This window comes from Pelodiscus sinensis, chromosome 11 (genome assembly GCF_049634645.1).
Source record: "Pelodiscus sinensis isolate JC-2024 chromosome 11, ASM4963464v1, whole genome shotgun sequence".
Classification (NCBI taxonomy): domain Eukaryota; kingdom Metazoa; phylum Chordata; order Testudines; family Trionychidae; genus Pelodiscus; species Pelodiscus sinensis.
In genome coordinates, this window is record NC_134721.1 from 545,148 (window position 1) to 561,147 (window position 16,000).

At 58.7% G+C, this 16,000-nt stretch overlaps 1 protein-coding gene across 3 annotated transcripts in view; it reads right to left on the reverse strand.

Annotated features, from left to right (window-relative positions):
• FAM107A (family with sequence similarity 107 member A) overlaps positions 1 to 12,960 on the reverse strand; it is a 28,668-nt gene extending 15,708 nt beyond the window's left edge. Inside the window, exon 1 of one of the 3 annotated variants that reach the window (XM_075938422.1) lies at positions 12,938 to 12,960. Coding sequence is in view for 1 of the 3 variants with exons in the window: in XM_075938423.1 (XP_075794538.1) it covers positions 10,670 to 10,748 (79 nt within the window). In the remaining 2 variants the exon portion in view is untranslated. Of the gene's footprint in view, positions 1 to 969; positions 1,116 to 10,669; positions 10,915 to 12,937 lie in introns of those variants that run through there. The other 2 variants (XM_075938423.1, XM_075938424.1) reach the window with 2 other exon arrangements.
• Between the last annotated feature and the right edge of the window lie 3,040 nt (positions 12,961 to 16,000).

Here is a 16,000-nt window from a genome sequence, read left to right on the forward strand (position 1 = left end):
GTTCCCGTCCGTGTTCCGGGCGAGCCGGGAGGCCCAGAGACACGTCCGGGTGGAGGGAACAGCCTTGTCTGGAGCAGCCTCCGGCAGCGTTTCAGCCTGGAGGGGAGCTGCCTTCGCTTGGTTTCCCAGAGAGCGGCGCAGAGCGCGGCGGCTGAACAGCCTCTGGGGGACCCGGAGAGCTCCCAAGGCCGGCCAAGGGGCCGGGGCGTCGATGGAGCTGGCCGAGGAGTGGGGCTTGGGGCTGCCACTTTCACCAGTACGGGGAGAGACGCCCCACAGCAGAGACCAACCCGGCTTCCGCTCTGCTCCAGGGCTGAAAGGGGCCACTCCCACGCCCACCGCCGGCCCTACCTGCGGGGGGAGGGAGGCTGGGACGGGGGGGACCAGGAGGCAACCCCCACGGGTGTTGGTTGTGCAGCAGGCAAACCAGGCCTGTTTGAGGCCCAGCTCGCCAGCTGGGTGATGTGCAGAGCCCTGTGGGGGGGTGGGCCCCGGCGTCTGCCCTCACGCCAACGCCCAGTCCAGCCGGGCTCTCGCCACAGGGACCGATGTGCTGCAATGGAAACGCGGCGTTTCTAAAGCCAGGAGCTGTGAGAGCCGCGTTCTCGGCAGCAGATCTTCACGTGCTCGCCCCGGCGGCGCAGCTGGATCCTGGGCAGCGGGCAAGGCAGAGGGGGAGGCACTGGGGTGAGAGAGGACCCAAGCCCCCACCGGAAGCCGAAGCGAGGAATTAGAGGGGAAACGACCAGGCTGCACACCCGAGGGGGAGGGCGGCTCCCTTTGTTAACTGGCAACACCTACCCCCAAAGGGGGTGGTGAAATTCTCCCAGACACGGGGCCTTCCCTGGGCAGGTTGCACTGCGGAGCCGACCTGAGGGGAGAAACTTGCCCTGCATTTCAGACCAGAGTCCCTGCAGCACTTGGAACAAGCCTGCCAACACCTCAGGTAAGTTTTAAGCAAATATTTACCCTGGGATCCATATAAAGGAAGTTTCTATGGCAACTTCTTGCTGCACTTAGGTCTTGTGCTGTGTCCAGCATGCAGGACGCCTTGTTCAAGAGAACTAGCGCGAGCCGCGACCCTCTCACGCGGTCCAAAGTTCTGTGCGCGGGGACGCCCAGCGTGTGCACCTGGCGTGACCCCGAGTACGCGCCCGGGCCGGACATTGCAGGACACAGAGCACGGCCTCCTTTCGGGGAGGAGCCTCGGTGACATTGCGCCCGCTGAGCGTGGGGCGTTTGTGCAGATCTAGGCTTCGGCGGCCAGCCGGAGCGGGTTTGGCGCAGGGCCGGTTTCACCACTACAGAGTTTTACACAATTTTCATTCCCGCAGGAACTGGCCCAGAACCTTTCTCTGAGCCCAAGTGCCTCCCCCCACATGGGTTGGTATAACGGGGCCCAGAGCTAAACTCCGTACTTGGGAACCTGAAGTCAACTTCCTTCCTGGTCCACCTGATCGTTCTGTGCAGCCCGGGCAGAACTGAATGCCGTGCCTACGCTGGTTTGGAGAACAAGCCTGGTGATTTAAAACCCTGGTCCTTCTGGAGGGGTAGATAAGAACAAACACGGCGTGAAACGCGGCCCCACTAGGAAACCTGCGTCTGCCTTGTGTGCGGATCTGTTCGTTTGCCAGAGGCTGCTTTCTACAGCCTCTATCATATCCCCCCGGCCGCCACGCTCCCAAATTCAGGCCTGATCTTTTTAGTGTCTCCTCTCTGCTCTTTCTCCTGGCTCCTCCTGAAGCGCCTTGAGGCCAAGTGGAGCTGCGACGCCAGGTCACCATCTGGTCGGACCCGGTCTGGCCGGTTTTCCAGTCTTACTCGGAGCACCATCTGGATCGCAACCCAAAGTCAGAGAGGGAACCGACCGCTCACCCCATCTCTGGACCTCACTTGCTTCTGCTCTTGGGGTCCCCCTGACACCACTGCCCTGCGAGAGAGGAGATATGCTCCACAGAACATTTCGTTAGGCTCCTTCTACTTCTCTCTAACTAGGAAGGGCTCTCTCTAGCAAGCTCCCTTGGAGAAACGGGTCACTTTGCACCTCAGCAACCGGACCACGTATTCCCCTCCCTGGCAGCGGCCCGTATGCGGGTGTCGCAGGTGCTGTTATTAAAGGGCTCTAGCTGCCTTGTCTACCAGCCTGGGTGCACAAGAATAATCTCAAGGAATGTTAAGTGGATTAGCTCCCCGGGCCAACCTGGCAATAGTCTTGAGATAGACCTCTGGGGCGGTGTAACCCACAAGCTGCACTGGCGTTGCTAATGGGGTGGATATGGGAGCCGGCTATTCTGCTCTTTTTAGTGCAACTTAAACAATGCTAAAAAGGGCTGAAGCTAGAGATGTCAAAGGTTAGCTAGTCTGACCTCACTGACACTTAAAACCTCAATCACTCTCCGAGCAAAACAATTTCACAGCTGTTTCGGTGATTATTAATGTTGCCATCTGGGACATCTTTGATTCATGCAACCTTAACACACGCCCCTCCCTAACCTGGACATATACAACTGTATGTGTACGCTTTCATAAAAATGCTTGGAAAATTCGAACGCACACATGCAATAGTGCTGACTTCATGCCATTGAGCTTTTCCGCTTCAGAGCAGTTTGCTGTTTGTTTTTTACGTTTCAGTGAGATCTACCAAACAAGCCGAGTTGGCAGTTCCTCATTTCTGATAGCGGGGCTATTTGAGTTCTGCTTTTCTGGTGAGAGTGCCTGGGGAAATGGTTTTGCTCATGACTGACTAACTGTAATATTGCCAGCATGATACGACTCAACCTTTCCCCAAAAGTTCGTATTTGGGCCGAGACCAAGCCTGCGCAATTCAGCCCCGAACGGAAGTTTTAAAATAAATTAGGAGCTGGAAAGGGGGGTTTAGCTGGCAGTTAAAAAATAATGACAACAGGTGCTAGCTGTTAAATACAAGAGCTCCAGCCTAGCCACTGTGAGAGCTGCAGTACGCACGTGTGCTGGGCTAGGAAACAGACATGAGGTGCCGCTGCTGGATGTTCAGAGGCGACTATAGGGTTGCCAGATGGTTTAACCAAAAATACCGACACCTTCCCCCCCCCCCCAAAAAAAAAAACAGCGGGGAAAAAATTCTGTCGAGGAAAAAAAAAGGAGACCAAAGTTGTTGAGAAAAAAAAAAATCCAGAGAGTTATTAAGCAAAAAATTAAAACAGCATGGTCCCTTTAAGAAAAGTCTTTAGGCTTTTTGCTGGCAACCATCTTGTTTTCTTGATCGGAACCAGGTAAGCGGAGGTCAGGGGACCTGGGGGCAGGGCCCGGTTGCTGAGTGTGTCATTGAGTTGCCAGGTGTCCAGTATTTTCGCCTCCTGGCAGGGAAAAAAATCAGAAAATACCCGACATTTTAGGTGTCCGCTATTTTCTGATTTTTTTTTTTACCAGACAGGAGGTGAAAATACTGGACTGTCTGGGTCAATGCCAGACACCTGGCAACCCTAGAAAGTACCGGACGTTTTAGGTGTTCGGTATTTTCTGAATTTTTTTTACCAGACAGGAGTCAAAAATAACAGACTGTCCGGGTCAGTCCCAGACACCTGGCAACCCTATGCACATCCTGCCTGTATTAAAAGGAACTGGTTTCAGGAGAGTCATGGCAAAACAGCAGTAGTGGTGGCTACTGATCTGGGTCGGGGGAGCACTAAGTGTGCAGTGGAAGGATATGCATGCAGGGGCGGCCCGTGAGCCTAGGCAAACTAGGCAGTTGCTTAGGGCGCCGCCGGCCCGGGCGCCCCGTGATTACGTCACGGCCATTGACAGCTGTGCAGGCGGGGGTGCCGATTGCGCCTTCCACCTGGGGCGCCAGCTGCCGCAGCCGGCCTCGGGCTGCTCCTGTGCGCATGACATAAGTCGTCTAAAAGCCACCGCTCACGAAACTGGCTTATCGCAGCTCGTCGGAACGGTGGTCCCGGTGCGCCGACACTAGGAGACAGCCCGCGTGACTCGCTCGCCATGCTCGGCAGCGACACTGACGAATCTGGCAGCCACCGCCAAGAGCCTGACAGTCCCGCGCTGTTCTGAACGCAGGCAGCAGGTTGTCTGCCAGCCCACAACTATTAACCACCACGGGTCTCCATGGCAACTCAAACTTGCACCGAGGTTCCAGGGCCCAAGCCAGCTCCTTTGAAAACTGCTCGGCTACCCTGAAAACGAAATTCCCCCTCCTGGCGCCCTGCAGCAATTCCATTCCAACGCCTTCGGGACGCAGCGATCCGGGCTGGGGGCGGGGAGGGAGGCTTGAACACACAGCCACAGCTCTCGTGTCTTGGGAAGAATCGCCAGGTTAAGGCAAGGAGGGAGCTACGGGTCAGGCAGATACTGAAGGCTCTTTTCAAAGACACACAAAGATCTCGCTGTTAGGTTTAACTCCCCCCCGTTACAATTGGGAGCGGCCGACGTGGCCTTGTCTAGCGAAGGCAGGTTGGTACCGCGACACCATTGCACATTGGCCTAAGTCATTTAGCGGCTCAGTTTCCATTGTTGCAGGGAGGCCAAAAGGGTTTGGCAAAGGCCCTGGGAGGATGGGAAACCGCAGCAGTCTGAATGCCGTCTGCCCCCGAAGTGCGACAAACAGCTGCAGACGTAGGATCCCGCTGCTGGGGAAAGCTGGGTGCATGGCCAGAGGGAGGCGTGAGCCGGGCAGATCTCCGCTGACTCCGTCGGCATATGAGAGGCGTGTGGGCTTTCGGCTGCCCCCCCCCGGCCCATGGTGGCAACGCTCACACCTGACTTTCCTGCTGAAGTCCAGGTGCACCCCTGGGCGTGGGAATGGAGAAGGCAGGTCAAGCTTCAGGCAGCCTCCAGCTCAGTGCGTCCCCAGGGGCTCCGGAGCGCAGGGCGGCCGCCAGAGAACCCAGGCCTCTGCCCGCCACGCTGCCCCGGCGAGTGAAACCCAGGGGAGTGGAGCACGTGCAGGGCCCCGTCCGCACGCCTGGCTTTGGCTAGCGAGCCCGCCTCTGCCGCAGGCCCGCGTGCACCATGGGGTTCGTGTGCCGCGGGCGACACATGCCCAAGGGCAGGCCAGCCTGTCTGCATGCACAGATGGGCCCGCTCGAGACGGCAGGCAACAGCCGGCAGTGGGCTGTTCAGAAGCGAGCTGGCTGCTTTGCTCGCTTACAGCTGGGCAGGCCGAATTCCTCAAGGAGAACACCCCATGAACCCAGAGTCCCCTCAGCCGCACGGAACAGGCTGGCACCCACCCTGGGGCCCTGCTGCAGGCCAGTGTGTGGGCAGCCACGGACTGACAGTCCCCGCATCTGGATGGAAGGAGCCGTGGGGACCACGGAGCCACGTGGGAGCTCCGAGACCCTGCGCTACGTACTAGACGTTCCACCTCGCTGCTGGACAGCAGGGGTGGGCAATCATTTTTGCCTGGGGGCCACTTCAAAATTTTTTAACATAACTCCGGGCCACCCCCAGAAGGGGCGGGGCCTAAACAGGAAGGGGCGGGGCTACCCCGACCAATCCACTCCCCTCCCAGCCCTGCAAGCACCATGCGGCACTTCAAAGTGCCACGTGCTCCTGACAGGATGGGAGGAAGCTTCACGCGCTCCCCCACCCCCACGCCCTGATTGGCCTGGGGGCAGGGGAGCAGCAGGGCCTCTACGGGCAGATGCACTCGCTTAGCGGGCCGGATCCGGTCTGTGGAGGCCCTTTTGCCCACCCCTGCTGGAGAGCACACAGGTTCCCAGGCAGACCCCAGGGCCAAGCGTAACACTGACGCTGTAGGGAGACCGCGTGACCCTTCGGAAACCCTGCCCGGGCGCTGAGCAAAGCCACGTTTCCCGGAAGCTGGAACCTGCGCCTGCCCCACAGCGAGGCCCAGAACGTCTGCGCACCCGGCTCCCCGCGGGCCCTCGGCTCCGCCACTGGCACCTGCCCACAGAGCCAGGGGCACGGGGCTCAGACGGTGCCCCAGGCAATCTCTGGGCCTGAGCCAAAGGCGATTCTCGTCAACGGGCCGTCGGCGCTGGCTCGGCGCCATGCAGCGCGAGGGCACTAGCTACCCTGCCGGACGCACACCCTAAAGAACGAGCCGAGCCGAGCCATGGTCCCGGGGCTTGCAGCAGAACCCCGTGGCTAGGCAGATGATTACATTTTACTTTACTAAGAGGAGATAAGATTGGAATATTTCGGAGGAGGCTGTTCTGTAACCCAGCGTCCTGTACCCAAGATACAGGAACATTCCTCAGGTGGCCCTTTGGCACAGCTTCGACCTGCCGTTACCCGGGGGAAGTCATGCCAGCTTTGAGCCCCCCCGCAGCCTCCTGGACCCACCCGGCACAAGTCACATTACCACGTCTCAGAGCTCTTGGCCTGTGTCCTGACGTTGGTGACCTGCACAGTGACTTTGGTACAATCGGATAGTGTGGGAAAGCGACAGGTATTCGTTTGGACTTTCGTTCCGCAAAGACAAAGGAAGCGCGGATCTGTCATGTGTTTCTGTTTGGTGGAGTTCTCGTTGCTTTGTCATTCGCGTAGGAAGGTCTTTGGGGAAGGTCTGCAGCTAGAGAAAACTGTCACCGCTTCTCTGAAAGCCAGGACGCTGTGCCAGGAGCTGCCCAGACCCGAGTCAGATTGGCTAAAGGCTCCTAACCAGAGAGACACAATCGACTTGCCCCATCTGCGGTTCTTCCTGTTATGAGCAGCACAGCTTGTATTCTTTAGCCAGGGGAATATGTGTCTTGCAGCAAATTAATAAGATCCTGGCTTCAAGTAAGAAGCGTTTTGAATGCTGAAGAGGCCCAATCCGCTTGAATTTCCCAACCCCCAGGAAAAGGGACTTTGTTCTTTCCCACCAGTAGATTAAGACAAGAGCCAAATGCAGAACTGTGAATGCATCCTAGAATCTACCTGAGGGTATGTCTACACTACATGGCTCCGTTGACGGAGCCGCGTAGATTTGTTTACCGGGCATAGGAAAATGAAGAGGCGATTTAAATAATCGCTGCTTCATTTAAATTAAAATGGCTGCCGCACTGTGCGGATCAGCTGCTTGTCGGCTCAGCGCGCTAGTCTGGACGCTCCGCCGTCGACATCAAAGGCATTTGTCGACCGCCCCGGTAAACCTCATCCCACGAGGCATGCCGGGGAGGTCGACGAATGCCTTTGATGTCGACGGCGGAGCGTCCAGACTAGCGCTGAGCCGACAAACAGCTGATCGGCTCAGCGTGGCAGCCATTTGAATGTAAATGAAGCGGTGATTATTTAAATCGCCGCTTCGTTTTCCTATGCCGGGTAGCCTAATTTACGTGTCTCTGGCGCCAGAGGCATGTAGTCTAGACGTACTCTGAGAGTCAGTGGTCTTTGGAAATCCCTCAGGCAGATGCTTTCGAAGGGCCAAATCCACAGTCCGTGATTCAGAGCAGTGTCCGTTAAGATCAGGGGTTCCCAACCTTTTTCAGTCCCCAGATCCTCTTGGCTTTTAGTAAACCTTCCCGTACCCCCTAGGCAATAGGAAAGGAAATAAATTCTAGACTCTAGAATCCACTTTTTTCACTAACACGACTACTTTTGGAATATTTCAATTAGGATAATCTAGTCATTTATCAGATATTCCCCGTGCCCTCTTGACAAGCTTCTCGTACCCCCGGGGGGCCGTGTACCCCAGCTTGGGAACCCCTGGCTTAGAGTCTCATTATTACGAAAATCACTGCTGGGACAAAATGACAACTTGACTGTATGGTTAGTGTCTGCGGTGGGGTTGGATGTTACCGTTGGCAGCCAGGAAGCCCTACGATTGGCCGGTGCTAACGATCCCCCCTCTCAGAGCAGTGCTGGCATGCCAATTAGGAGTTTTCTTTAACCTCACGGGTTCTCTGGCTCTGCCGCGGAGGCAGCACGTGCGACTTTTCCGGGCGTGGAGCCGGCTCTGCTCTGAGACCCGGCAGACGTCCCCCTCCCCTGCCCTCGCCCTGGGGCTGGGCAGTCACAGCTCTGAGGAGCGAGAGGACCTGCTCCAAAAGAAAGGCACAAACCCCTGGAAGCCAGAGCTTCAAATAATTAACCGAGCCTAATCCTAGTCATTAGAATGCAAGGGGGCGCCTGGCAGCGGACGTGGCCAAGGATTCCTGGCTCTGGGGACGAGAGCAGGGCCCGCGCACGCCGCAGCCTCTCTCGGCTGTGACCAGGCCTGAAATCCAGGGACAGAGCCGCGAACACGGGCGCCACACCAGGAGCAGAAAGGAGACACGACGGGCATGACAGACTGGGGGCTGCAGAGACTTTGGGGCCCTCCCCTGTATGGAACAGTTACCAGGACACAACCCCATGTCGTGCAGAGCCGGTGCCGGGGGTGCACCTGCAGGCCGTAAGGAACTGGTCTGTACCTGGACGTATTGCGCTCATCTAGCACAGGCAATGGCTCTGGGGACCGCTGGCGGAGGACGGGAAGAAGGGCGAAGAACACGGCCGGTTGTGGGGGACACTGCTGCCGGGGGAGAGCAAAGCAATCTTGCCAGCAGCACCTGCTCACAAGTGTATTCCACCGCCCCGTTACCTCCCGCCAGCTGGATTTTCACTGTGTTCACGAAGCTGGATTCAGGGCCAAGAACATCCAAGAAATGTTTCAGAGGGTCCCACTCCGCCCGGGCCTGGGGCCTCCCCTGTGTGACTTAGCCCATTGCTTGCCAAATCTCTACAGCCCTATCTCTTCTTCTCTGAACGTGGGGCTGGTGACGGCTACCAGGCTGCCCACGCTGGGGGACGGAGAGCTCTGTCCACAGAGCACGTGCAGCACAGCCAGCCGTAGTGTGAGCTGTCCTGAGCGCCCCCGAAAGTGTCAGCTTTGGGGCGGGGGCTGCCCACCTACTGGGAGGAGACCCCACCCTTCATGTCCATGTAGATCAACAGCTCTCAGGCGGCAACATCTCTGGGTTACCAGCAATGTTCCCTCTAATCTTTTCAATCCAGGTGCGGATTTTTTCCCATTAGTGTGTGGAATAATTTTTATGTGCACTTGAGGCATGTGCACCACTCACAGAAACCCAGAACTTAGCTGTGGGCTCTCTGTTAGTCAGGTGGGTGGGATTTGACTTTGAGCACAAACACCCAGCTTCCAGGGAACTCTGGTTACCACTGATCTACGCATGGTCCATCCAGTAACCAGCTGTGAAAGGCAAAGGCTCCCACGCAAAAACCAAGCCCCAGAGCCACGCAGCCCCCCTGGAGTGACACACCCCTTCATGGCATCCGAGTGCTGGCGCTCCCTAAATTCCCCCGTACCCGCCCAATCACAACGCTTAGCTCTGTTCCTGGAAATGCAGGGACACATGCTGCTGTCCTCTGCACTGTTGCAAATTAAGTTGGGAGAAAGTCACAATGGGGTCCCTGTGGATTTACAGCCGTGAAACACAGAAGTGTCCGGTGCCCACTGAGAACCTGCCGCTACCACTGGCTGGCGAGAACCTAAGCTCCCAGTACGGACACCTTCCAATCCCAAAGGGTTAGCGGTGCACTAGGGAGTGCTCCAAACCTGCACACGAGCTAAGTCCTCCAGGACAGAAGACCATCAGCGCGGCCAGGCTGGGTCGGTCCAAAGGCCCATCCAGCCCCGCGTCCTGGCTGCAGACAGTGGCCAATGCCCAGTGCCGCGGAGGGGGTCAGTAGAACGGGCAATAATGAAATGCTCCCAGTGAGACAAACAGCCCTCTTCTCCGGCAAGCTGCGTTAGAAGGCGTTTCCAATTCATACACCTCTGGCAGCGTTTCAGCTACGCTCGAACCTGCTCCTAACGTTACCCCTGCAGCCCAATCTCTTCTGCGGCAGAAGCAGGTGAAATCTGGCAAATCAGTTAACAACTGAGCTGAAAACGTCTTTGATTGTGACAGTTAAATACACATGACAGTTCTTGGATCCCTGCCTCGATTAACAATTAACAAGCTGTCTCAGTGAAATGCCTTTCAGAAATGCCAGGCGCGTTGCACTTACAAAAACATGCCGCTCTAGGTATTCAATAGGAGCGGGCAAAGCCACAACGGCAGAGTTTTGGGTCCTTGCTATGGAAATGGTTCCTGGGCATAGAAGAATTCTCTCGCGACGTACATATTGCTAATTACTGCCAGCGCATCCGCGTAGTTATTGTTGGGAAGAAGTGAAAGATGCCTACAAATCTCACATTTTGTTGCTAACCACCCATTCCCTACTGATAAAGCATCACGTATTTGCTCCCTGCTTTTGGCAGACGCCTGAGAAAAAACCCAAACCCATTGCCCCAATCACCAGCAAATATTTGTAGGGGGCTCGAAGATACTGATGGAGAACAATCTGCAAAGCAGCAGGGATTTCATGAGCACCTAGCCTCTTCCACCGGGCACCGAACATTCGAGTTCCAGCATGGGGTTGCTCTCAGAGGCCTACAGAGCCCTTTGGAGAGCCACAAAAAGGCTTAAAAGAAAGATGTCCAGGGACTGGCCTGGCTTAGAATTAGCTGTAAAATAACCCCTTAAATCAACCGGTGTGTGGTGCAGAGTGTTGCCATCAGGGAAACTGAGGCAGCCCCACCCAGGAGAGGTCCCGCAAGACTTCGCCTATGTGCTGTCAAAGCCGTCCCCAGGGAAGCGCACCAGCAAGGCGAACGGACGTTGCCAGAGGATCAAATTTGTGATGCTGCCCCAGGGAGCCCTTTGCCAGCGGCACGGGTGCTTACCTGATTTGACCAGCATTGCTCGGTACAGTCCGGTAGCCCCAGGCGGTACCCTCACCTGGTCCTCCACCCGCTGAGACATGGGAGCCAGGCCCGAGGCGGCTGCTCCTCTCCGGGCTGCGCGGGGCTAAGTGGGCATGACTTTTGGCTGCGCGCTGCTAAGCTCGCTCCCCTGGGTAAGATCTTTTCAGAGGGAGTGAGAATAAACAGTCACGTGGGCCGAGCTGGCTGCCGAGCTGCTGCCCTCCCCTGCTGACAAGCGCTTTCTGCAGGAACAAGCCCACGCGCCCAGCCCCGGCGCTGCCGCCGGACTGCTGTGTGGGGAGTGCCGCCCACACCCCGGGGAGCGCCGTTACCGCGGCCCCCCCGCCCGGCGCGCAGAGCGACTGGGCTCCTTGCATGGGCAGGACAGCTTCCCTAGGCGAGAACATTCCCAAGCCGCCTACCCCGGGCCAGCCAGCGCCGGGGGCAACAGGCGAACGGCTGCCCAGGTTCTCGCGGGGGCCTCCTCCCAGCAAGCGGCCCCGCACAGGCATCCAGAGACAACCGGCCTGTCCAAAGACAGGCCACTGCTCTGCCCTGCAACGGGGGCCCGGGGACCAGTGCTGCTGTTAGAATGAGTGCCCCACACATTGCGGCCGTGCCCCAGACACTAGATGCCGTGCAAGGCCGTAGGACGAGGCGGTCCCTGCCCCAGGGCGTGTACAGTCGGCAAGACCACAGCGCAACAAGAGCCACGAACCGCAGCAACACCGTGGTGTGCACACCATGCGCCCGAACGGGGAACCGACAGGGACCGGGGGCACACAAAGCATCCCCCCCCCCCCGAGGTGCAGGAAATAAAACCTCGCTCAAGCGGGAGGAAAGAGGCTGCCTGGGTGCGTAGCCCAGACGACCGTGTCCCTGTGCCCCACGACGGTGCAGTGCCCAGGCAGGCAGCCGGCGAACACGGGCGGGGGCGGGGCAGGAGGGGATGAGCCGACAGTGCACGGGGGCAGACGGCGAGAAAGGAGCAGGCAGGGAAGGTGTCTTGCGGCCCGAGGCTGGGACTGAGCGTGAGGGGAGGGGGGAGATTTGGCTAAGCTGCTTCCCGGCAGGGACTCTGCGGTGGCGCTGGGGTCTCAGGGCCCCCCCCTTTGGGGAGGGGCTACACCCCACGCTCTGCTGAGCTCATGGGACTTTGGAAGGGAGTCTCAGCAGGGCCACACACACTGGGCAGAGGGGCGTGTGGGGGGCTCCCCACCCCGAGAACAGTTTGGGGTTTGGATGGAGGTTCGGGGCAGGGGTGAGAGGACCGGGGCGGCGGGTGATGCAGGCAAGGGAAGGCGTTGCCTTGCCTACACTCCCTGAACACTAGGGCGGCCTGGGGCATGGCAGCCCTGGCTCTCTGGGTGGCCAGGAGGGAGGGGGCTTGAGGGCTGGGATTGGGCAGGGCTTGGTTGGGGGTGAAGGGGTGTGGCTTCGGGGGAATGGGTGGGGCTTAGGCTGGGCCTTCACCTGTGGCCCATGGAGAGGACCCCGGTGCTAGCCCCCTGGAAGACACCGCCCAGCTCCCCTCTGTGCCCTGGGGCTGCCGCGTTCCCATCACAACCGGGGGCTGGGCTGAGGTTTTTACTCTCAGGGGAGAAACCGGGGCGAGCCAGGCCGGGTTTCCCCTGCTGGGGGCGGCCGTTCTGCTGCTGCCGGAGCCTGCACGTGCCTTTCTCGCCAGCTACAGTCTTGGCCGGCTCATGGCAGGGCTGCCAGGCCTTGGGCGGGGGTAGCTGCCTTGGGGCCACGCCGGGGATGGGCTCTCAGGGCAGTTCCGGCCGGCTCGGCCATCATTCCTCCAGGGACTCTGCTCCCCTTTTACTGGTGCCAGCCGCGTGTCTCGACCGCTCCGGCTAGTGCGGACGGGGAACAAGACCGTGGCCCAGGGTTAGCAGCGCCCATGGCATTATTCTTGCCTGTTCCTTGGACTCCCTCCTGGGGTCGTAGCTGGTCCCTCTACAGCCTCTTCCCCCTCTTCTGCTGCTGCACCGGCCCCAGCACTCTCTGCCCCCCCCTCCGAACCCGCCAGACGGGCCTGCGCTAGCTGCCGTGTTTCAGTAATACGCCCCCTCTCTAGCGAGGCCCCGGGAGCGGCTGGTTCCCGCCCTGGCCGTGTTTGCTGGGGGGGCTCGCCCCAGGCAGGGCGCAGGACAAAGGGACGTGGCCCGGTGCTGTCGGCAGCGTCCCGTCGCTCGGCTGCGCAGGCCGTGGCGGGGCCCGCGGGGCTCGCTCCACACTCACCTGCGCCGTTGACGGCGTGCTTCCCGCTGGCGCCGGGGAAGGCGGGCTGCAGGGAATATTCCTTCTGCGGAAGAGAAGGGAGAAATGCGCCAGGTGACCTTTCCGTGGTGCCAGGGGACTTTCTCCTCCTCCGCCCCAACCCCCCCACGAGCCCCCCGGGCCTCCCGCACGCAGCCTGCATCTCTCCTCGCGCCCCCAGCAGAGACCCGGCGGCGCCTCCGCAGCCCCCCAGCGCGCTCTGTGCGGGGGGGGGGATAGTGCACCGAGGAGCTATCGTCCCCGTTAGCCCCAGGGCCCACGGCACCCCCCCGCCGCAGGCCTCGCTTCCCGGGCCGGGCTCCGAATTCACCTCAGCGGAAAGAGCCCCTCACCGCACGGCTCAGTGGGCTTCGACGACGGCAGCGGGGGGGGGAGGGGAGATCAGGGGCCGCTGACCCATAGAAAAACCAGTCGGGAGAAACGAAACAAACCAGACCCCCCAAACCCTCCCTGCCGGCGGAGAAGCAGAAAGCCCCTCCCCACGCCCCCTGCACACACCAGCGCCTAAGGGGGCCAGGCCAGTAGACTCTGCGCTCGGCCCCACAGGGGGGTGGCGGGGAGGCTGGAGCGCCAGCGCAGGCTCCCCAATGCTGGAGGGGGGGAGGGAGAGCCTCGGGGGCCGGATCCAGGCACATCGGGGGCCACATCCGGCCCCTGGGCCTGAGGTTCCCCACCCCTGCAGTGGAGAGAACAGGGACATGAGTTTTCCCCTCAGCTCCCCGGGGGAGAGCCACGAGGCTACACCCCGAAAGCCACCGACATGGGGGAAACACTGGGTTTTATATTACTGGGTGTTGCGAGGAAATGACACGGTATGGATTTCAGTACCGCTATAGGATACCTATAGACAGGTGTGCTGGTGCACACACACACACACACACACACACACACACACACACACACACACACACACACACACACACACACCCCGAAAGCAACCGCTGCCCGGCGGCAGAGGCCCACAGGTCCGAGCCACAGGACAGTCCCAGGCGTGACTCCCTGGACCGGCTCCATGCTACCGCGCCAAGGTGCGCCAGTCCTCCCGCGAGTGTCTGGGTAGGCCCTGGCACTTCAGCCGGAGGGGTCTCACCGGTGCCGGTTCCCTGCCATTCACAAGCTGCATGGCCCTGGCCGGCAGCGCGCAAATCCGGGGAGCCGTGCCGTTTGCCCCAGGCACGGGGGTCCGGGACTGTAACTTCTGCAAGGGAGCGGCGGCGAGGGCCAGGCAGATCTGAATGAGACCCATGAGCTGAGACGCGCCTGTCCATGGCAGCGGTAGGGCCGGCCTATTGCCTCTGCAGCTGCCACAGTGCTTGGTAGCAGACCGCAAAGGGCTGATCCACGTCCAGTCCCGGTTCCACAGAGCCACAAGCCAGCACCATGCCCAGAGTCCCGGCCCGTGGTATATTGTGCTAACCAATAGGCAACACTCCCTTCCTGCTCAAATAGTTGCAGTTCCTGGCACTAACATCACGGGTCCCATGATTAATATGGGACCCCCAGCCTCCAGCCAGTCACCCCCATCAACCGGCAGCACTGGCCCTGTTTTATCTGAGGTGGCCTCTGGCTGGCTGGTTAACGGCTATACAGAGCGACGGCCCAAAGGCAGTTCTTCGCCCTCGGAACGGGCCGTCACACTTCTCTTGCCGGCCCCAGTCGTCCCACCCCCCCGGCCACGCTCCTGTGCTGAACCCGTACGGCTGGATTCCTGCCCAGGACAGGGTGGGGGCAGCTCTCTCCATATTGCACTGGAGCTAGTCCGGGGCTTTTGCTCAGGGCTGGTTCAGCAAATCCACGGGGCTTCCCACGGGGAACACAAGACTGAAACTTCGCCTCCCGAGCGCCTTGTAGCTGGGATGGAAGCGGGGCTATCAGGAAGTCTGTATCAACTTGGCAGCGGCCGTCAAAAAGCAATCAGAGTGTTGTGAACATTAAAAAAGGGACAGAGAATCTCTTATTGTCTGTCTATACATCCATGGGGCACCCACAGCGTGAACACTGCGTACAGATGTGGTCACCTCATCTCAGAAAAGATCTCTTGGCATGGGGAAAGGTTCAGAAAAGGGCAACAGAAAGGATGAGGGGTTTGGGACGGGCACCACATGAAGAGAGAGTCAAAGCTTTTCAGCTTAGAAAAGAGGAGACCAGGCCCTGGTCTACACTAGGGAGTTATTTTGAAATTACTTCCCTTGTTTCGAAATAACAAGCGGAGCGTCCACACTACCAAGCCTGCTATTTCGCAATGAAGGGCTGGTTATTTCAAAAGAATAGCTCCTGCTTTCCAAGAGGAATAATGCTTATTTCAAAGGAGTTATTTCAGGAGTTGTTATTTCAAAATCAGTTATTTCAAAATGATTTCTTAGTGTAGACATGCCTTGAGGGGGGATATGGTAGGGGTCTATAAAATCATGCCAGGCGTGGAGAAAGTGAATAAGGAAAAGCTATTTACTTGTTCCCAGAACATAAGACCTAGGGGCAACCCAATGAAATGAATAGGCAGCAGGTTTAAAACTAAGAAAAGGAAGCTTTTCTTCACACAGCACACAGTCAACCTGTGGAACTCCTTGCCAGAGGATGTTGTGAAGGCCAGGACTTTAACAGGGTTCAAAAAAGAGCTAGCTAAAGTCATGGAGGATGGGGCCATTGATAGCTACTAGCCAGGATGGGCAGGAATGGTGTCCCTAGCCTGTGTGTCAGAGGCTAGGAATGGGCGACAGGGGAGGGATCACGTGAGAATTCCCTGTACGTTCACTCCCTCTGGGGCATCTGGCATTGGCCACTAGCAGAAGACAGGACACTGGGCTAGAAGGACCTTTGGTCTGACCCAGTCTGGCCATTAGGTTCTTATGCTCTTAATGTTAGATAACTGGTAAAAAGAAAGGAAATTACAAGCCTCTCCCGCTCTCCTCGGGGGACTCGCAGGGTGCAGGGGTGTACGGGCGCCGTGCCGAGAGGAGTAAAGTGCTTCAGCGAAGCCAAAGGGAGCCGTGGGCTCTCCCCCCAAACTCCCTTTCCTAGGAGTTA